Raw genomic sequence first — 22,230 nt, 5'->3', positions numbered from 1 at the left:
TACACCTAAAAGTGGAAATGTTATGCAACTATTTTTAGCTAAAAATAATTTTAGGCACTAAATTATATTTCGAGGTATAGTTTAGACACTTTTTCATATTAAGCCTTTAATAAACAACAAATTATCTAAAATTATTTAATATATTTCTATTGTTAATTTTAAGAGAATGGATTTTGAGGATAAAATATTGATTTGAGTATAAAGGAATAAGGATCTGGTGGGAAGAAAATTTTGCAAAGATCTATAATAGGAGGATCAAATTGAATAAAACGAAATATTAATGGATTAGATAGAAAAAAGTTGAAATTTAAATTTTTTAAAAAAAGATGAATTAAAGTTACACATGTATTCTATAATAGTAGAAGAATATTTAATTTAAATCTAGTAAAAATGGACTTAAAATGAATGAGGATTTAAAAATAGAGAAATAATATAAAGTTGAATGATCAAATTTTAAAAAATGAAAATATATTATCAAAAAGATGAATTAAAACTATATAGGTAATTTACATTAGTTGAGGAAAATGTCAAATCGGGTCAAAACGGATTAAAAACGAGTGAAGAGTTGAAAAGGCAAACACATTAGAGAGTAAATTATAAAATAATAAAATTACTTAGCTAAAGACCAAAACGATGTTGTTTTATTTTTTTTAATTTCTCAATTATTTAAACTTTAAAAAAGTTGAATTCGAATCAAACTTAAAATCTTAACAAAACATTTAAATTAACTCTAATAATAAATTCGAATCAAGCTTCCATTACAAATTTTTTAACAATTTTTCTCTTTGTTGATTTAAAAGCCTAATTTATGTCAACTTCGAGTTAAAGCATTAAATTTTAAATTTAAGCATAGCAAATGGACAAAAATGGAATTACTCCTTATTAAATGCCTTTTTCATCCTCTACTACTCCAGTCTTATCTATGTTTGCCAAGAAAATGCAGTAAAACAAACGAAGTTTCGCTCCTGAAATCTGCATTCCGAGCTCTTGGCTTTCGTTGTATTTAATTGCAGGTGTATTGGAAATTTGTTGCAGATTTGGACTGGACTTTTAGCATTTTTCCTTCTGTAATGTTTAACTCCTTTTCCTGTTCTTTAGGCAGGGCAAAATGAGTCAAGTTTTGAAGACACTTCCGATAACTCTTTTATTTAACAAATTAAGTTCCCAAAATTTTCGTAGGAAAGAAAGAAGTTGCTTCGACATGGGTCACGATTTTTTCCCACAAATAATTTTCAATCATCTTTCCGAGGTATGAATTTTGAGACTAACGGCTCAAGCTTTCTTCTTTTTCTTTTATTTTTTCATTGTTGTCTCAAAGGTATTTTCTTGGTAGGTGGTTTGGAGGTTGTAAATCATGTTAAAAGCTCTCATAAGGAAAAAGTACCTTAAACTATGGCCTTCGTTTTGAGTTGACGTTTCTATAGGAATTACATAATTATAGCATGTTTTTGAAGTTTAAGATTATGTAAGCTTATTGCTTTGACCCTGTGTAAAATTTGAAGAAGCCTGAATATGTTTCTAATTGATCATCTGAAAAGTTCTTCATATGCATGCTCCATGGAATATTAACTACTTAATATGTACAGTGTAGGTTCATTACATTGATTCTACTGTTGTATGGCTGGTTATTTATAGCTGCATTTGTATGGCCTCTTGGCTAAATTAGCTTAATATGATTTAAGTTGGTGAAAGTCATTTTATTATTAGTTGGCTGTGAGTTTAATGTTTCTCTTCAAATCGGATGTTCTTCCCCTGACTTTTGTCTACGGTGAAGGAAAATTGGAGGCCTTGCCACGCATACAAACTCTTAGAGAGTTTCCTCGGGAGGAGCTTGTTGCAAAAGTTATTATGGTGAGATTTGATTCTACTATTTTGCTGGGAGAAAATCTGGATTTGAGTTCTCAGTCTGCTTCAAAAGCAATTTCCACCATTAAGTATTTACACGAATGTGGGCTAAAGTGATTCTCGTGAGTGGATGGAGTAGGAAAATCAATTTCAAACTTCCTGCTGCACAAACTGTTGCAGGTATTTTAAACCACTCCATATTTTAGTTTTAGCTCTTGATGGTTTTTGTTTGCAACAAGAAGCTTTTACTGGTGAGTGCTAGCAGTAAGAACCTACACTTATTTTGTTAACACGGGGAATACTTGCATAGTTGAGTTGTCATATCTCAAAATAAAAGTACAATATTTCATTATCCTTGTTCAGAATTCATGTATATCTATAAACAGAGGGTTTTGGATCATATAGATAATAAATAATGAGGTATGATTCAATCTTTATCCAGTCTTAAAACCATTAGTTTGAGGATTACTCTGTAGTTAATGTATTATTGTCTCTGCATTTCTGATATCCTATAATCTGTTATCCAGCACAAAGTTATTGATTTAAGATGCATTTCTTGCAACATGTCACTGAAGAAGGAAGATCTGCAGAAAGCAGACATCCTTCTCCTGGACAATCTTTCTGAATATAAAGAGGAAGTTGCCAACTGTTCAAAGTTTGCTGAACTTTTATCATCAGGAGTTGATATTCTTGTTAATGACTCGTTTGGTCAGTCTCATAAAATTCTTGCATCGACAGTCGGTGTTGCTCGTTTCTGCTATGCCTCAATGGCTGGTTTTTCCTTTGAAGAAAACCTTCATCAGCTAAAGAAGATTGCAAAAACTAAGAAAAAACCATTTATTGCAATTTATGGATTTCTATCTTGCAATTATAGGACAAATATTTCTATTGATTTCTGTTCTTCACTCGTCAGTAACTTGTTGATGCAGATTGGAGGGGGCAATCTCAAAAACAAGGCTGCTGCTTTACAATTTTTAGCATCTATATGTGATGCATTGGTCTTTGTTGGACAAATGTCCTTTCCGATAATGCATGCTTTAGGACATATTATTCCAATTAATCTGGTGGAACGTGTTGCACATAAAGCAGCTTTAGACATTGTTCAATTTTCACATGATAAAAATGTTCTCATGTCATGTCCAACAGATTTTGGTGTATGAATGAGGGCTTTCCTAAGCAATAGGAGGTTTTTCCTGCTCATGGAGTTCCTGATGGTAGGATTGCATCCATTCTGATATACATTGTGCTTTTTGTTGTTGTTGTTCTCTCATTCACTCTCTCGAAGCCAAGGTTAGCAGGAGATGGGTAAAGACTCCAGGCCTACTCAAACCATAATTTTTCGTCAAGAGTCTTCAATATCGTATTCCATTCTAGTTATTTCTTTGTGCATCTAAAAACATACTTACCTTAACTTTTGAAATTATGAACCAATCTATTAGCTGTACTTTTGCATTGCAGTGACCATAATTTTGAATCATTTCTCCTTCACATTCATGTTTATGCTGGAAATGAAAATGCTGCTACTCTGCATCTATGATTCATAAACCTTTTTCCAGTGTGTTTGATTGTAGATATATAGTTTTGAGTTTTACTGTTTGAGTTTCTAATTTTATAATAAAAGGGTAAAGTACACAAATGGTCCCTCGACTATAAGGTATTACTTTGTTGAGTCCTTCGACTATTAAAAGTTACAAAATAATCCCTAGATTATAGGGCGTTGCTTTGTTGAGTCCCCTGACTATTAAAAGTTATAAAAAGATCACTCGATTCTTCATATGTTCCAAATTCGCCTTTTTCTATTAAAAATTTGACGGTAGTGTAGGCTGAACGTTAACTTGCTAATTGGGATATGATAAAATCTGATCCCGGAATATCAAACTAGCTCAAAAAGCTCTGGGATTAGATTTTATCATATCCCAGTTAGCAGGTTAACTTTCAACTCAGGCGATTGTCAATTTTTTAACGAAAACGAACGAGTTTGGAACATATGAATTGTCAGGTGACCCTTTTGTAACTTTTAATATTTGAGGGACTCAATAAAGCAGCACCCTATAGTCAGGTGACCATTTTGTAATTTTTAATAGTTGTGAGACTCAACAGACTAGCGTCTTATAGTCGGAAGACCATTTGTGTACTTTACCCATAATAAAATTGTTTTATTGATAATGATTATTCTCTTTTAAAGTACTCATACAGATTTTTGGTTTAGGTTGGTTGCCTGTTGATTTTAGACCCAGGTCATTGGAAGAAATATACTATGATAACAAAATCCAAGGTACTCGTAGTACCACGACAAGTGCCTATTACTTTTGGTCGAACATAGGTCCTTCATACAAAATTGTTGTTTACCATCCATAGTATGGTGATAAAATCATATTTGCAAGAAAATCATTGATATTTATCATTCCACACTTAAGACATTCATTACTTGGAAATTTTAGGACACATTGGTGAAATTTGTCTACCTAGTTGCATATGATCCATGATCTTGCAGACAAATCAATCACTTTATATTCCTGATTATGAGGTCTGAAGTATGTTGAATTTTATATTTGACAACCTTAGTTTGATGTTAATTTTTGTGTGATTGTTTCTGTGGTTGTCAGTCATTAAATTATTTTTTAATTGATTTAACATTACTGAAGTAAAACGAGCATGTATGAAGAATTTTCAATCCCTTTTTTTTTGTCTGTGGGCCGGGGGGACTGTTTTATGTGGCTGTGTCATTTTTGTCTTGGGATTTTCTTTGTAGTAACCATTTCGATCAGCTCAATGCTAATTATGATGATTATCATGTTCCAACTTACCCTATGTATTTGCTCAATATATTACAGAAAATTATATGGATTGGTCCAGGGAAATTCAGTTCCTCCAGCCCATGCACAGGTGGAGCTTCTAAATTGGCTCAGATGCTTTACAAACAGAGTCAATGTGAGTATGAGATAACAATTGTTGGGAGTACAGCATGTGAAGTAATAAAAAATTAAGCAAGCTCCTTGTCTTCTTTTACCATGCTGGAAAATGTTTCAGGTGTATGGGAGTTTCTCAATGAACAAAAGCTGCCTGGAGTTATGGCCTTAGATAGAGTATACCAACTTCATATGCAAAGTACATTCCTTTGTTTTTTTGCATCGTATGCTTATAGTTTTCACTTTCAATCCCAAAGGCCACATAGAAATGTGCTTGACATGAATAATGAGATACTAAAAGTAGCATCAATGCAATATTTCAATTCTTCCGGGGCTGATGCGTTATTTAATGATGCATAAGATGCTAAGGATTGGACCTAATGGTTAGAATTTAAAGAACCAAGAGTTGCAAATTTTAGGAGTCCGCTAAAAGTGGATACTCCCTGTGCAGGCATACCCATTTTCATTTGATTGGGATGTTGCCTACCATGATCCATCCCAACCTTTGGTTGTTTTGGAAGCTGTACTTCTAGTTTCCTTAAACAAATTATTCTTATTATAGTTACAAAAGAATAACAAAACCGGATACTGCTTTTTTGAGGGACTGGAACATTTTCTAGTGATCTATATTTTATTTATTATTTTACACAATTTGTAGTTTAATGGCTGGCTTTGTTGAATGATTTTGTACCTTGAGCCTTGTTTTGCTCTTTAGAATAAATTCTTTCATCTGGATTGTCTATGGCAGGCAATGGACTCTTTATCATGGGAATGGCCCAAAGTTGGAAGGATCTGAATTTTCTTGGTTTGGAGACTAATGGAAAGGTCTGTTTTATGATTTTCTGGGTTTGGAGATTATTATTTCACCAATCTGTTGATCTGTCTGGATTCAGTTAATCAATCTGGTACAATGAACTCATAAGAGGTCTTGCATGTAGTACGAAGAAATATGTACTATGATAAAGACTAATCGAATTATTATATCAATTTTAATCTGACTTCAGTTCTCTGATAAAGATTAATTGAATATAATTTTTGACATTACTTCAGTATCATCACCATGTTGCTTTGGTCATCTGTGTTAGGTACTTAATCGGTACAAATGCAACATCGACGTTCCGTTCCATTGTTTCCAGTTGCCCAGGAGAATTGGTTCTTGTTTCAATACAGGTAGACAAAGACAAGGATGTTTGCCGAGTTCTTGTTATGATATTCTCTTGTTTTTATGGCCATATTTTTTTTGTCATAGCTTTTATGGCATTATGAAATAGGCTTCGTTCCCCTCCTTTATGCTAATATAATATCAAACTTTAAGCATAATAACATTTTCCATATAGTGCCCAAACCCGGATTTTAACAAACCGGAAAATAGGTGGAGCATGCTGCAAAGGTCTTTAATTGAAGCAGTGGCTGATCTTCTTGCACATAAGGGAAAGGTAACATTTTTTTAGGGCATTTTGCAGTAGATGAACTCTTTAGCTTCCATCTCCTATGCCCTTGTTGATTATAACATAACAGATAGTTATCTTTTATATCAAGAGTGAATGGAACTTCTGAATTGCAGTGATTTCTTACTCGATAATCAAATGAAATAAATGCAATTTAGACAATGCCATGCTCAGTTATAACTAAGCCAACAACGAGAGTCGTACGTTTGATTTATCGGCTTTGTGATTCTCAGGTCTTTCTGCAATCTGATGTCAAAGCAGTTGCCATGAGAATGAAAGAACAGTTTTTTCAATACGGAAAGGGCAAACTTCATCCTTCGCATGATTTTCACGGTGTAAAAATCAATGGAAATACATGGCTTGAGGAGAACCCATTTGGGATTCGTTCAGACGGGCAGCAACACGTTATAGATCAAGGTGCTCCTAAGTCATATGTACAGATTAATGCTTTCCAAATCAACTGGTTCTTGAATAAGTTCTTGGCATTTGCTGGTTTTGAAACATTACCTTTAGCTGGGACTATCTGCATGCTGCTTGAAGATGGTTCGGAGAGAAACTCCGCCAGTATGGCCCTGGTCTTACCCCCTTCATGGAAGTAAGTTTTCCTATGCTTCCTTATATTGCTAATCCTACAAGCTTCATTTTGTGTTCCCAAGTTCATCAGAAATCAGATGAGATGTAGATACATGGTATCACACTATCATGAAATTTATTTTTGCCGGAAACTGGAAGCAACCGCTGTATACATGAGATTTTTCTTAATTTATTAAGAAAACAATTTTGCCCTGAACTTAAAATAATTAAATAAATCCATGAACTTAAAAAAACAATTTAGCTCTTAAATAACAAAAAAAACCCTAATTAATCTATATAGTCATGTCATCAATCATATTGTGGACAGCCATGTGAGCATCATGACATGCCAAGTCAATATCATAACGGTCAACAATAGAAATCATTGATCAAAGGGTCATATAGATTTTTTTCTAAGTTTGAGAGTCACAAGTACATTCAATAGAGGGTCAATTATTGTTTTTATACTTAACTATTAAATTGAAACATTATAACTTCAAAAAATGTTTATCAAACTAAAATATATAGAAAAATGTTATTAGAGATAATTATATAATTCATCCTTGAACCCAAAGTTTTAAGCATTGTAATATATTTATTGTAAAAAAGGGATAACTATACAAAATATCCCTAAAAAATGACCCTGATTTTAAATTGACCCCTGAACTTTAAAATATACCTAAATAATGATCCTCGTTTTGAGGAAGATAACAGGATCTGGTACCTTGAATCAAATACAAGAAGTCTACGCCTCACTGGTTAAAACGAGACCGCTGAATCAAAGAGTTTATGTTTCTTCGAGTGCAGATTTCACAGATATATGATAAGAAAGACAAGCCTGCATGGATTTAGAAGTCATATAATTCAATCACCGGCCATTAACATGACTTTCTTCCCGGATGCCGCACCAACCGTAAAGTGATGCAACGAACAAGCATCTCAGTAAAGAGCCTATAGTAGAAAATATATACTCAAAGTCAACCAAAACCATTCTCAACAAGCATAAAACATCAGGACCATCCATTGCATTGTTTAAAAGGAGCACTGAGTTTAGGCTCATGGCCTTAGGTATGCTCAACTATCGGCCTTAGGTTGCATGAAGGCTACCAACAAGTGAGCTATAAACTCTTTGATCAGGCACAAGGCCCAAACTGATCATCTCATTGTAAAGTGTAAAAGCTTCATCTGATCTCCCTTTCTTAGACAATCCCGAAATCATCGCCGTATAGGTTGCTACATTTGGAACTAGACCCTTTCAACTCATTTCATTAAACAGATTCATTGCCTCATCTACCTTCCCAAAACTACATTCACCATGCACAAGTGATATGTATGTATATACATCTGGAGTTGTTCCTTTGGCTTCCATCTCACCCTTTAGCTTATACGCATCTTTCAGTTCTCCTTTCTTGCTTTGTCTATCGATAAGAACATTATATGTAACAATATTAGGACTCTCCCCCTTCTCTGCATCTGTTGAAATAGCTTCTTCGCCTCGACAACATTCCCTTCTTTGCAATGAATATCAATCAAAGTAGTGAAGTTGACTGCTTTAGGCTTCAATCGCTTGTCTACCATCATGAACAACCATCATTTTTCTTCCTCGAGTCGTTTCAATCTACTCATTCCACTAGCCATAATGTTGTAAGTAAATACATCAGGCTCGAAACCTTTCTTCTCCATAACGACCACTTATGCAATAACCATGTAGAAGTGTATTAACTATCGCATGATTTACCACAATCCCCTGACTTTGCATATCATTCAGCAACAGCTGACCTGCCTCCATCTGCCCACTCTTGCAGAGACAGTTAATCAAAGCCCCGTAAACATGGGCGTTGGACGTTCGAAGCAAGGCATTTCTCAATCCACTCATCAAATAGAGCAAAGTTTCACGGACTTAATCTCTCAATAAGCCTCGTGCAGCCTTAGCTCTTTTTCGCCCCTCGCGATAGCTAAGTCAACCTCACTTGAACTCGTGCTAGGGTGGGAAAGGATTGGCAAGGAAACAAAGAAGAAAGGAAAGAACTTTGAAAGAAAGCTTGTTGATATGCTTGAAAGCTTACAACTCTTGGATGATTTACAAATGAGGATTCTATACCTATTTATAGCATCCCACCTCCTCAATGGACGGTGGAGATTGACTTGATCCTACGGTAGGGAGAGATTCTCTAGAATTCTCCATAATTTCCTACCTAACATGGAAGACTCTAGAATGCTTCTAGAATATGTACAAGTCTTGAGTGTTCTAGAATAATTTACACTATTCTATCAACCTCCAAGACCAAATGTGGCCCAACATAGCCAAAATAGCCCAAAGTGTGGGGAAAAAGCCCAAGTTCGTGACATCCTCCCCCATCTATTCCGGTGTCGTCCTCGTCGCCTCGTACGCTTTGAGATGTTCTTTGAACTGCCACAAGTCTTCAGATAGTTCCCATGTTGCCTCGGACTCTGGTAGTCCTTTCCATTTGATTAAATACTCGGTACGCGGCGAAACTCCTCTCTTGCGAACTGTCCTACTTGTGAGCATCGTTTCAAGCTCTTTGTCGTAAGATTTGGTTACTACGGGAGGTGCTCGATGTGAATACCCTCGGCTTGGGTCTTCCTTGTCGGCGTGATATGGCTTGAGCATACTTACATGGAAGACCGGATGAATCTTAAGTGTGCTTGGCAAGTCCAAGCGATAAGACACTTTACCCACCTTGGCAAGTACCTGGAACGGTCCCTCGTATCTCCGTATTAGTCCTTTGTGAACGCTTCGGAGTGCTTTGAATTGTTGTGGCAAAAGCTTCACAAGGACTAAGTTACCAACGGTGAACTCTCGATGTCGCCTCTTTTCGTCCGCCCACTTCTTCATATTCTTCCTCGCTTTCTCTAAACATGTGCGGGCGATGTCGGCGTTCTCCTCCCATGACTTAGCCATCTTGGTGGCTCCGGGACTTTTGCCCTCGTCAAGTGACATTGTCAATGTGTGCGGTGTGAGCGATTGTTGTGCGGTTGCAAGCTCGAACGGACTTCGGCCTGTGGCTTCACTCCGCTGCAGGTTATAAGAGACTTGGGCGACGTCTAGCAACTTTGCCCAATCTCGCTGGTTGGCACTCACCAAGTGCCGCAAATAACACTCCAACAAAGCGTTCACCCGTTCGGTCTGCCCATCAATTTGAGGGTGAAAGCTTGTGGAGAAATTTAACTCGGTGCCAAGGAGCTTGAATAATTCCGTCCATAGGCGTCCAGTGAATCGAGGGTCTCAATCGCTGATGATGCTCCTTGGTAAGCCCCAATGCTTCACGACGTTCTTGAAGAATGCTCGTGCGGCCTCCTCCGCAGTGCAATCCTTGGGGCATGGTATGAAAGTCCCATACTTGGAAAATCGGTCCACGACGACCATGATCGAACCGTATCCCTCGGACTTGGGTAATGCACTAATGAAATCCAAAGTGATCGAATCCCAAGGTCTTTGGGGAACTGGTAAAGGTTCGAGTAATCCTGTCGGCTGTCGGTTCTCCACTTTGTCTTGTTGGCACTAAAGACAAGTCTTCACGTAAAGCTCCACGCTATCCTTCATATGGGGCCAAAAATATGTTGTCTCTAGCAATGCCATAGTGCACTTTTGACACGGATGACCAGCCCACTTGGTGTTGTGGCACTCTTTGATAAGATCTCGCCTTAAGTTGTCCCACTTTGGGACATATATTCGCCGTCCCTTGGTGTAGAGTAGACCTTCCTCTACCCAGAACCGTTGGGTTTTGCCATCGCTAGCCAGCTTTACTAATTCTCTCGTCATTGGATCTTGCTTAAGGCCCTCCTTGATGCGCTCCAACACGGTTCCCTTGGCTAGAGAGATTGCGGCGAGCTCCGCCTTTCGACTTAAGGCATCGGCTACAACGTTGGCTTTGCCCGGCTTGTATTCTAACGTATAGTCGAACTCGGCTAGGAAGTCTTTCCACCTGGCTTGTTTCGGTGACAGCTTCTTTTGGGTATGAAAGTAACTCGTCGCCACATTGTCGGTCTTGATGGTGAAGTGTGCGTCGAGTAAGTAATGTCTTCACACCCGCAAGCAATGGATGATGGCCGTTATCTCATTCTCTTGCACCGTGTACCGTCTCTCGGTGTCGTTTAGCTTGCGGCTCTCAAATGCTGTCGGATGTCTCTCTTGCATTAGTACTCCCCCGATAGCGAAGTCAGATGCATCGGTATGCACCTCGAACGACATGGTAAAGTCGGGTAAGGCCAAGACAGGTTCTTGGCTAACTGTTGCCTTCAGGTCCTCAAAGGCCTTCTGACATTGTTCGGACCACTCCCATGCCTTCCCCTTCTTGAGTAGGTCCGTCAATGGTGATGCTCGTGCTGAATAACCCTGTATAAACCGACGATAATAGTTTACTAGACCAAGGAAAGACCTCATCTCACTTACCTTGGTCGGCAGCTCCCACTCGGTTATGGCCTTGATTTTGTTCCTGTCCATTAATAGCTTCCCGTGGCCGATTACATGTCCAAGAAAGTGTACTTCCTCAGTGGCAAACGTGCACTTTCCCTTCTTGACGTACAGATCGTTCTCTCGAAGTATCTTGAACACAATCCTCAAGTGGTCTATATGCTCCTCCATGGAGTTACTATATACCACGATATCGTCCAAGTACACCACCATGAACTGGTCCAAGTACGGTTGGAAGAGCTTGTTAATAAGCGTGCAAAACGTTGTCGGTGCATTGGTTAGACCAAAGGGCATGACCAACCACTCGTACGATCCGTATCGGGTGATGCATGCGGTCTTTGGCTCGTCGCCTTCTGCAATTCAGACTTGGTAGTAGCCTTTTTGCAAGTCCATCTTCGTGTACACCTTGGCTCCTCCAAGTCTGTCAAATAAATCGGCAATCAAAGGAATTGGGTAGCGGTTCTTAATTGTTACCTTGTTAAGTGCCCGGTAATCGACACACATGCGCAACGACCCATCGTGTTTCTTTTGGAAGAGTACCTGTGCGCCATACGATGCCTTCGAAGGTCGAATCTTTCCCGTATCGATTAGCTCCTTGAGTTGCCTTTGAAGTTCCTCAAGTTCGGGTGGGGTCATTCGGTATGGTGTCAGGGCAGGCGGCTTGGCACCGGGTTCCAACTCGATCTTGTGATCCACCTCACGCCTTGGTGGAAGTTTATTTGGTAACTCGGGCGGCATCACATCCTTGTTCTTCTCTAAGACTTCACGGATGATTGGTGGTAGGTCATCCGTTTTCTCGATCTCGTCATCTTCCTTTAGCATGGTCAAATAAGTCATGGCCCCTTTCTTGATACCTCTACCAAGTTGTATGGCCGAGAGTTGTTTGGCATCTCGACCTTGCTCTTTCGGTGCCTCGATTGTGGGGATCATGTAAGGAGACCCTTTCTCCAAGATGCAAACTGAACTAAAGGAATGCATAGGGATAGCGGTTACCTGTCGGAGAAAGTCCAACCCCAAAACGACCTTGAAGTCATCCATGGGAATGATTGAAAAGTTCACTTGGCCCTTCCAAGTGCCTAAGCGTAGCTCGACCCCTCGTGCCACGCCATGGAGTGGTACCGCTTGTGTATTTACCGTCTTGAGCCATTCTGTACTCCCAGTGTACTTTAGGCCCAAATTGTTGGCTTCATCTTTAGACACGAAATTGTGGGTAGCCCCCGTGTCCACCATAGCTCTTGTCAGCTTCTCGTTGATCACCGCTTCCACATACATGAGCCCATTACTCGGTGTTGGTGTCAACGACTTGGCCTTCAAGGCGTTTAGAACTTGGAGTGACCCCATCTCGGCTTGAGACTCTGTGTCTTGACGATCGACGATGGCGGACAATGAACCAAGTTTAGGACAACTACTCATCGGATGTGGCCCCTTACACAAGAAGCATCATCCTTTAGGAACGAAGGCCTTTTTCTTCTCTTCATAGTCCCTTTCGCCCAGACGTCGATCTCGATCTTCCACTTTAGCTTGTGGCATTCGGTGATCTCGATCTCATTTGCCTTGATTGTTCTCCCGCCGTTCTCCCCCATCTTTGGCTGGATATTTATCCTTATTCTTCGTCGCATTGGTGTGGGAGTAGGGTTGGAAGTCGACGAGTGACTCGGCGATGGCAATTGCCTCATCAACCGTTCTAATGTCCCGACGGTGTATCTCTTGCTTGGCCTATCCTTGTAGTTTGTCAATGAAATAGAACAAGAGATCGTCTTCGGACATATTGGGGATTTGAAGCATAAGGGTTGTGAATTCTTTTACATAGTCCCACAAAATACCCTGCTGCTTCAACTCCCACAATTTCTTGCAAGCCTCGTAGACCACATTCTCGAGATAGAAGTGCTTCTTGAGTTCTTTCTTGAACTCATCCCATGTATCTAACCGACAAGCCCCTCGCTTTTATGTCGGCATGTTTCCTACGCCACCATAACATAGTAGTATTTGAAAGATATAAGACAACAGTCTTTTCCTTGGTGGCCTCGTCGTTAAGGCCGATTCCCTCGAAGTATTGCTCCATCCGCCATAGGTAGTTTTCGACTTCCTTGGCGTCCCTTGCCCCGTTGAACCCTTGCGGCTTGGGGCACTCAACCCTCAGGGTGGAGACAGTGATGTTAGCACCCCCGCTAACGGTAGCCCTCTTGCAGAGCGCCACGTCCTCCCGCATCCCCTCGATGCTTTCACGTAAGGCTTGGATCATATCCTCTAGCCGTATGAACTAAGCTTCCACCTCGTTGTTGGTCTCTTCGGCACTCCCCTTGAGCGCGCCCACTTGCTCCAAGACATGGTCTTTCAGCGTCTTGAAGTCGTGCTGGACCCTCTCTAGCCTTTCGTCGAACTCCGCCACCATTGGTTCTAAGGAATTTCCTTCGCAGGCCTTACTCTGGTCCCTCTTCTTCTTTGGGTTGGTGGGTACAGCTTCTCTCCCACGTTCCTCAGTAACAGTTGACTCGTTCGGGTTCCTGGCCATTCCTACAAGATTTGTGCACGATATTGATGCCTTAACCGGCTCTGATACCAACTGTCACGGACTTAATCTCTCAATAAGCCTTGTGCGGCCTTAGCTCTTTTTCGCCCCTCGCGATAGCTAAGTCAGCCTCACTCGAACTCGTGCTAGGGTGGGAAAGGATTGGCAAGGAAACAAAGAAGAACGGAAATAACTTTGAAAGAAAGCTTGTTGATATGCTTGAAAGCTTACAACTCTTGGATGATTTACAAATGAGGATTCTATACCTATTTATAGCATCCCACCTCCTCAATGGACGGTGGAGATTGACTTGATTCTACTGTAGGGAGAGATTCTCTAGAATTCTCCATAATTTCCTACCTAACATGGAAGACTCTAGAATGCTTCTAGAATATGTACAAGTCTTGAGTGTTCTAGAATAATCTACACTATTCTATCAACCTCCAAGATCAAATATGGCCCAACATAACCAAAATAGCCCAAAGTGTGGGGGAAAAGCCCAAGTTCGTGACAAAAGGCTTTCTTAAGACTCCCTCTTCTACAGTGCCAATGTATCATCGAAGTGTAAAGATTAACATCCATATCCATTTATACCCTTCTCTCACGCATTTCATCAAACAACTTCTCAACTTCATCATGCTTGCCCATCTTTCCAAAATACTCAATCAAAACAGTATAAGTAGCAGTATTATACGCTACTTCCTCCTTCTCCATCAATCTCAAAACCTCATACACAATCCCAAAATCCTTCCTTTTAACGTATGCATTTAAAATTGTGTTATAAGTAATAACATTGCTTTAACCCCTTTACTAGACATTTCACTCATCAACTCTCTACCTTTCTTAACTTCCCCTCTTCTACATAATTCATCAATCACAATTATCATAGAAAATATTCTCTCTACTCTCTTTGATACCAAACCGTAGCTTGATTATCTTCCTTTCTCTTGGGCTGAGAATGCGGAGAAGGTTGTGCACATGCTGGCGCATTAGTTTCTTCACTACACTAACATCCGGGATCTCGATATCAGTATATGGTGTTACCTCCTACATTGCAAGTTAAGACCGAAAGAATGTTTCTTGGATGGTTTATAATTTGTACGTGTAGGCATTGTTTCCCCAAGAACTGTTTTTCCAACCATTTGCATGAATATTTGCCTGCCTGCAGGCCATTCATATAGGAATCGAGCTAAATAGAGGTAGTACCTAAAAGGTAGTATCCTGGTCTGACCATACGGATTGTTGTATAGAGAGCGGTGTCCTTGCCGTGAATAGCAACTTATCCAACTTTTCAACCGACATTCCAACACGACTTGCTAGTTCTTTTTTGGAAGGACAATGATTACCTTCTCGAATGCATGATCTCTTTGCACCCACTACTTTGCCCAAGAGACTGTAAACGTTCTCCTGAGAAACAATAAGTGGGTTCATTGTTGGCATAACGTGTCTCACAGGTAAAGTTCAAGTGCCTTAAAACGTATAATGAACTTGTATAATCTCTAGCAAGTTGAAGAGATATTGTCTTATCCAATATTATTATTTTCAATAAAGAACTATATGTTTTTGATGTCAAGCTATAATAAGCACTAGAAATTGTAGTTACCGGCAAAAGAATGGTTCTGGAATGTTGTATTATAGACTTTGTAATGGTTTGCCTTATCCACCAGTAAGCATAGGTGGCAAATCGGTATCCAACTTGCGGTCTGAACTTCCCAACGCTTTTAATAAGTCCCATTCTTCCCTTATGGAGCAGATCTGGAAGATTCAGACCATGTCCTTCATATTATGTTGAACTATATTTTGATATAATAATTAAGACAAAATGTTTTTGGACTTGAATTTAATTTATTCAAAGTTTTTTTTCAAAGTTTTAAAAAATAATTCAAAGTCTATTTATAAGTGAAATTGCACACAAAACGTTATTCTGGACAAGTAGTACCAATACTGTTCTTACAGTATGATACCTTATGAATATACCGATATTGTTCATATGGTACAGATATCAAGGTAAGGGAAGTATCGATACTCATTAGGTAGTACCGATACTACCAGTATTGCTCAAATTCCAGAATGCATAAATGGTACCGATACCCAAAGGGGTATCGATACCCAAAGGGGTACCGATACTACTTTGTATAGTAGTATTGATACCATAGGTATAGTATCGATACCATCAAGCCCCAACGACTAGTTGATTTAAAAAAAACAAAGGTAGTAACGATACTCCCTTTAGGAGTACCAATACCCTCTGTTCTGTGCAACTTTATTTTGCACGAAAATTGATCCCTAACGGCTCCAAAACCACCTCCAACAGCTAAAAACGACCACAACAACATTCCAACACATAAATACAAGTTGAGAACACTAGAAGAAGGGTTTAAACACCTATCTAATCAATCAAACACAAGAGAAGAGATTTTCACTCTTTATTCCAATTCTCTTGTAAATATTTTGTTCTTGTGAACTAAATTTTGTAAACACCCTACCTCGTAGAGGTTTATTTGTTTACTTCTTTTTATCCTTTGTAAAGGGTTTTGGTTCTTTTTATCCTTTGTAAAGGTTTTTGGTTCTATCTTAGCCAAGTGTAAAAGATAGGGAGTTGTAAAGGTTATCTCTTGAACCTTTAAAAAGAAGAACAAATTAGTAAATTTGTTAGAAAATCCATAGTGAGGAGCTAAGGTATTGGATGTAGACTTGGTTGATAAGTCGAATCACTTTAAATCATTGTGTCATATCTTTCTATCTTTTGCTCTCCTTATTCCCTTATCAAAATTATTGCCAATTTCCCCTTTGCACTTTTTCGGTTGTTCAATTGAGCCTCTTCATATCCCAACAATTAGTATCAGAACTTGACTTATTAGAAGGTTTAATAACTTTGAGACGATCATTGAAGAAGCTCTACCGATTCCCAAAGCAACCGAAAAGATGACTTCCACCTTTGGCTCGTTCAACATGGAAGACTCCCAACCGATCAATAAGCCTCCATACTTCAATGAAGCCAACTACCGTCATTGAATGAAATTAATGAAATAGCCAACCTATGTCTCATGGCCATCGAAGGAGATTCAATGGTATCTTTTAACTCTAATGATTTAAATTCACATTCTTTTGATGAGTTACAAGATGCTTATAATGATTTGTATTTGGAATTTGAGATCATGAATTCCAAATAAAAGAAATTAATTTCAAAATTTAAAATTGAAAATGATTTAATTTTGAAAATCAAAATGAAATTTTGAAAAATGAGTTAAAGCTTTCAAAAGTTAAAATCAATTATTTAGAAAGAAAAAAAATTGATTTGAAAGTTAAGCTTGAGAGCTTAATAAAATAAAAAGAACTAATTTATAAAAAAAACTCATTATGTTTGAAAATGGCAAAATGCTCACATTGCTTTACCATTTTTATGGTCATTTGGAACATATTTGTCCCATAAAGAAAATAAAATCTTTTAAAATTAGACAAGTGTGGGTTCCTAAAGTAACAAGGGGTATTGAAACTAATGTCCAAGGATCCAAAGCAATTTAGATATCAAAATCCAAATAAATGTCTCTTGTAGGTGTGTGGGAGCAATGGTGATGAAAATGAAGAAATTGAGATGCTCTAGTCACACTTGAAAATGAATGAGTAACCTTTAAGCTTAATGCTTTTGATTTTAATTATTTGGTTACTCATTTTGATTTAAGCATGCATGAGTTTTGATTTCAAATGATTTGATGTTTTTCATCTCATGTATGTTGAAAAAGTTTTATGATAAACATTTTAAATTTTTAATGATTTTTCATATTTTTTTAGTTTATCATAATGAATTTTTGTCAAATTGATTTTCAATGCAAATGATATCTCTCTAACAATTGTTATCAACTTTTTGAATGCTTTGATTTTACAAATTTTAATTTTTGACCTAAATTTAAATGTTTATGCATGGGTTTTAAATGTTAAATATATCTCTCTAACAATTAATATCAAATTCTTCAAATGCATAACATTTTTGAAAACTTTATGCACATGTACTTACTTTCAATAATTGGTATTGCATAAAGTATTTTAGACTTTGATATATTGAATTTCATGTGCTAATAACATGTTTGTTACTCTTTGTTGAAATTCAATTTTGTTTAAGTGTCAAGATTTTAAAGTCAAATTTTGTTTGGAATGCACTTTTTGAGGGGAGTTTTGATTTTTCAAATGATTTTAATGTAAAAAATTTTCGCTTATTCTCCAATTTTTTTGAAGTTGAATTCTTTTTTATTTAACAAAAAGGGGGAGAAGTTTGAGTTTGAAAAATTCAATTTCTTAATGAAAAAAGGGAAGCTCAACATTTTCACATATTTTCCAACAATTGATATATTCTTCATTAAACATTTTAGTAAGGGGTTGTCAAAAATAATTTTTCAAATGTTTTGTTATCTCAAAAAGGGGGAGATTGTTGAATTATATTTTGATATAACAATTAAGGCAAAATGTTTTTGGAGTTGAATTGAATTTATTCAAAGTTTTGTTCATATGGTACCGATACCAAAGTAAGGGAAGTATCGATACTCACTAAGTAGTACCGATACTACCATCATTGCTCAAATTCCAGAATGTAGAAATGATACTGATACCTAAAGGGGTATCGATACTACTTTGTATAGTAGTATCGATACCATATGTATAGTATCGATACCATCAGTCCCAACGGCTAGTAACGATTAGTTGATTTAAAAATAACAAAGGTAGTACCGATACTCCCTTTAGGAGTATCGATACACTCTATTCTGGGCAACTTTATTTTGTACGAAAATTGACCCCAAACGGCTCCAAAACCACCTCCAACGACTAAAAACGACCACAACAACATTCCAAGGACATTTGAAGAAGAGTTAGAAACATATTCAAGCAATCAAACACAAGAGAAAAGCTTTTCACTCTTTATTACAATTCTCTTGTAAATATTTTGTTCTTGTGAGTTAAATTTTGTAAACACTCTACCTTGTAAAGGTTTATTTGTTTACTTCTTTTTATCCTTTGTAAAGGGTTTTGGTTCTATCTTAGCCAAGTGAAAAAGATAAGGAATTGTAAAATAGAGAGTTGTAAAAGTTATCTCTTGATCCTTTAAAAATACAGAACAAATTAGTGAATTTGTTAGAAAATCCTTAGTGAGTAGTTAAGGTAGTGGATGTAGACTTGGTTGATAAGTCGAACCACTTTAAATCATTGTGTCATATCTTTCTATCTTTTGCTCTCCTTACTCCCTTATCAAAATTATTGCCAATTACACCCTTTGCACTTTTTCGGTTGTTCAATTGAGCCTCTTCATATCCCAACATATTACACTTTACATGAACCAAGAATATGACCTTTTCATGAACCAAACATTCCCTATATGATTTCAAAGGAAAAGTGAAGATTGAGAAAGACACCTGAACTTGAATAATCAATTCAGACTCTTCTTTAGCAGTCAAGAGTTGTGTTGTCTCATGACCCTTCAAGAACAACCGAAGGGGATCACTGCGATTAAAACTTCCACTCGACTTTTTTCTTACATACGTCTTTCGTGAACTGTAGGTCTCAGAAACCGTAAATTTAGATTGCCTCCTTCGCTTAGACTGTCTCTCAAAATGTCTTGTTGACTTAACTGTAACTGCTTCCTCCTCCTCAACTGGCAATGTAGATGAATCAACCGACTCCAAACTACAATAGCATTACATATCAGCCATCAAAGGATATAATTAATCTAGAACAATAATGCAACTAGGAAGACAAGATAGAAACTAACCTACTAGAAAGAGAATCATCAAAATCTAACTTGAGGTACTCAGCCAATGCTGCAGCTTGTTTAGATGCTGACAAAGCCTTCTTAGCAAGGGCAACTATATTACTTGGTTCAACATTCATAATCTCCTCGGTATCAGCTACAACAGATTGCATATTCGAGTAAGATGATGGATTCTCCCCTAATTCCAAGAGTTACAATCTGTAATGAAAGGGAAAAAATGAAGCAATACATGAGGATGCAATTCAAGGGGAAGGGATTACAGTCGCAATCATTTAATGCAGGAAGCAGTGTAAGACTTATTTCATTTACAATTTACTTAAATCAGGCCACTGGAGTAACTGCTGTTCAGATCCCAACCGTACAAAGTTATTGGATGCCTTCCCTTCAAGAAGTGTTGTACTGTTCTCGATCTGTTCATTCGTTACTTCCTAGAATCAAATAAGGATTTGCAAATATTTAAGGACATCAACAAAATGAACAGAAAACAAACATACAAGGCAAGCGTGCAAATGACATGATACATATACGGTGTATATATATCAACAGGAGTCTTACTGGATATGCTTTATCTTCTTTAAAGAATTGCAAGACAGACGGAGCTCTAACGTCATTGTGTTGCTCCTGTGAGAGAATTGATGTAGGAAAATGCCTACTTACAGAAGCAATCGGGATAGAAGTTGCAGCAGCAGGAGCTGCTTGCTCGTGGAACATTGAAACTGCATATTTGTCCATATTGTCATTCAGAACTTAATATCATTATATCTAAGAATTTGAGAGCAAAACACATACATTCATACATAACCACATATAACCAGTTCTCTATCTATCACATACTACTAAACCACGGCCGCAGATGATGCTGACATTAAGACATGATTTGTTTCTAAAAAATAACTATGTTTTTAAATTGCGAATGTGGTTGTGGTGTCACTGTGACCATGAAAAATGTTACGGTGCAGTTGTTAGCAGCCACAATTTTATACTATAATCTATCCATCTATGAATATCTCCATTTACATACATAATTTTCCAAGGGACCTGGATGTTATATAAGCATGCAAATGATTTACAAGACCGCTGGATAGAATAGTAGAATTTATGAATTTAAAGTAAAAGAAAATTGAAGAACAAAAGTAACAATAATTTCCAGTTCAACGAAGTAAAAAAATTGTTTCAAGAAGACAAGCACAAGGAAGTCAATTGAACAATACAATATATATATATATATATATATATATGTATATATTTACATCAAAAACTGTAGGCACAAAACAAGTAGTTATAAAAGTTGAAAAGTGGGTATTTTACTAATAATCGGAAACGAATAAGCGAATGGTACCTGAAGAAGATGGTGATGAAAAGATAGAACTTTTGAGTTGGGTTCTGGTGAAAAAGGTTGGAGGAGAATAGAGAAAATTCCTTGAAGCTTCCATTGATAGAAATGGTACTATTTCTTTTTTTCTTTACAACATAACCTTAAAAACATTACTTGTTTTGTTGTTCTTCTGGGTACATGTTTTTTTTGTATGTTGAAGTGATAAAGAAGAAGCAGAGCAGTGGTGAGGCAGCACAAAAAAAGATATTTACTACATTTCAACGCCTCAAATATCTAGTGCTCGAAAATGGATGAGGTTGGGCCTTGTTTTGTTGTTCTTTACTCACCTCCATTTTGTTGAAAGCCCAATTGTTGTCGATTTGTACTCCAACAGTTTTGATGAAAGCCTTGTTTAAAAGATTGTCTTTGTCCTATCAAGGAGAAATTCATGCTTCCCCAGTACTTCTAGACGAACATACTTTTGCCCCTCAACTAATTGATATGCATTTTGACTCCACTGTATTTATATGTTTACCAAAATTATAGAAATTCACCCTCGACCTTGGAAAACGTCAGGTTATTACTATTTTTTTAATAAATAGGGAACTATCATAGGCCTCGTTAAAAATTTCCCCAACCTAGTTGGTGGAAAAGAGTATACATGTAAGTAATAACAGAAAAGTCTCAATATAAAACTTGACAAAATACAAAACAAGCTTAACAAGAAGACCTCATAAGCATATGAAATAGCAAGGACCAGAACTAAAACTAATCACCTGGGTCAGCCTTTTGATTAACATGTGAACTTCTATTTTCACTCTTTATTCGACTCTGACCATTACCATGATGGTTCAAAGGGGATTCAACAACTTGCTCCCTGTGAAGCAACGAGATTATCTTGGGTGGAGGCTCACTAAAGCAGATTTCCCTTATAGGAAGACCACTAGACAACGAGGCAAGATTATCCGCCACCCCATTCAGACTTCGCCGGATATAACTGACTTCCACCTGCCAATCTCGTCTTAGCAGCTCAAGGACATCCTCAACCAACAGATTATTCCTCGGATCAATAACATGACGATTCAGCATACAGAAATTGCCGATGTTATCATATTCCAGCTTAATCCGACAAAAACTCATGCGCCATATATGCATCAACATTATAAACACAGCCCATAATTCAACCATAAATATGGAGCAATTACCCATGCTTTTACTGAAACCAAATAGCCAATTACCGTTTTCATCACAAATAACACCCCCAACAGCAACATCATTAGTCTGTAGCTTACAAGACCCGTCTACAATAGCTTTAACCCAACCTTCAGGGGGCTTTTGTCAATGTTTAGGATCAAGTGTCGAGGGCTGTGAACCACCCTCCCCATTAGCCTTTCTAGTATTATTACTAGCTTCAAATTCCATAGCTAATTGCCACGAG

General features: G+C 37.6%; 2 protein-coding genes and 2 pseudogenes across 5 annotated transcripts; 2 read left to right on the top strand and 2 right to left on the bottom strand.

Annotated features, from left to right (window-relative positions):
- The first annotated feature begins 962 nt into the window (after nt 1–962).
- LOC120214224 (tRNA (guanine-N(7)-)-methyltransferase-like) lies at nt 963–7,857 on the top strand. Of its 4 annotated transcripts, XM_039212173.1 has the most exons (11): nt 963–1,249; nt 1,775–1,851; nt 1,960–3,150; nt 4,055–4,120; nt 4,680–4,776; nt 5,503–5,579; nt 5,626–5,670; nt 5,838–5,924; nt 6,092–6,190; nt 6,436–6,797; nt 7,583–7,857. In XM_039212173.1, exons 4-11 carry the CDS (start codon nt 4,103–4,105, stop codon nt 7,695–7,697), a joined length of 900 nt encoding a protein of 299 aa, XP_039068104.1. In that variant the 5' UTR covers nt 963–1,249; nt 1,775–1,851; nt 1,960–3,150; nt 4,055–4,102; the 3' UTR covers nt 7,698–7,857. The 4 variants fall into 4 exon arrangements, with proteins under 4 accessions (XP_039068104.1, XP_039068105.1, XP_039068103.1 ...); XM_039212174.1 differs by lacking the exons at nt 963–1,249; nt 1,775–1,851; nt 4,055–4,120 and having other exon boundaries at nt 2,182–3,150; XM_039212172.1 differs by lacking the exons at nt 963–1,249; nt 1,775–1,851; nt 1,960–3,150; nt 4,055–4,120 and having other exon boundaries at nt 4,156–4,776.
- On the top strand, nt 1,723–3,005 carry LOC120214233 (phosphoglycerate kinase, chloroplastic-like). Its single transcript, XM_039212184.1, has 2 exons — nt 1,723–1,851; nt 2,373–3,005. Exons 1-2 carry the CDS (start codon nt 1,723–1,725, stop codon nt 3,003–3,005), a joined length of 762 nt encoding a protein of 253 aa, XP_039068115.1.
- LOC120214232 lies at nt 7,857–8,651 on the bottom strand (annotated as a pseudogene).
- A 5,938-nt stretch (nt 8,652–14,589) lies between these two features.
- LOC120214230 lies at nt 14,590–20,939 on the bottom strand (annotated as a pseudogene).
- Between the last annotated feature and the right edge of the window lie 1,291 nt (nt 20,940–22,230).

The sequence above is a fragment of the Hibiscus syriacus genome, unplaced genomic scaffold, assembly GCF_006381635.1.
Source record: "Hibiscus syriacus cultivar Baekdansim isolate YM2019G1 unplaced genomic scaffold, ASM638163v2 tig00110056_pilon, whole genome shotgun sequence".
Taxonomy (NCBI): domain Eukaryota; kingdom Viridiplantae; phylum Streptophyta; class Magnoliopsida; order Malvales; family Malvaceae; genus Hibiscus; species Hibiscus syriacus.
Note: the sequence above shows the minus strand (reverse complement) of the source record. Positions and strands in the feature narration are given on the sequence as shown.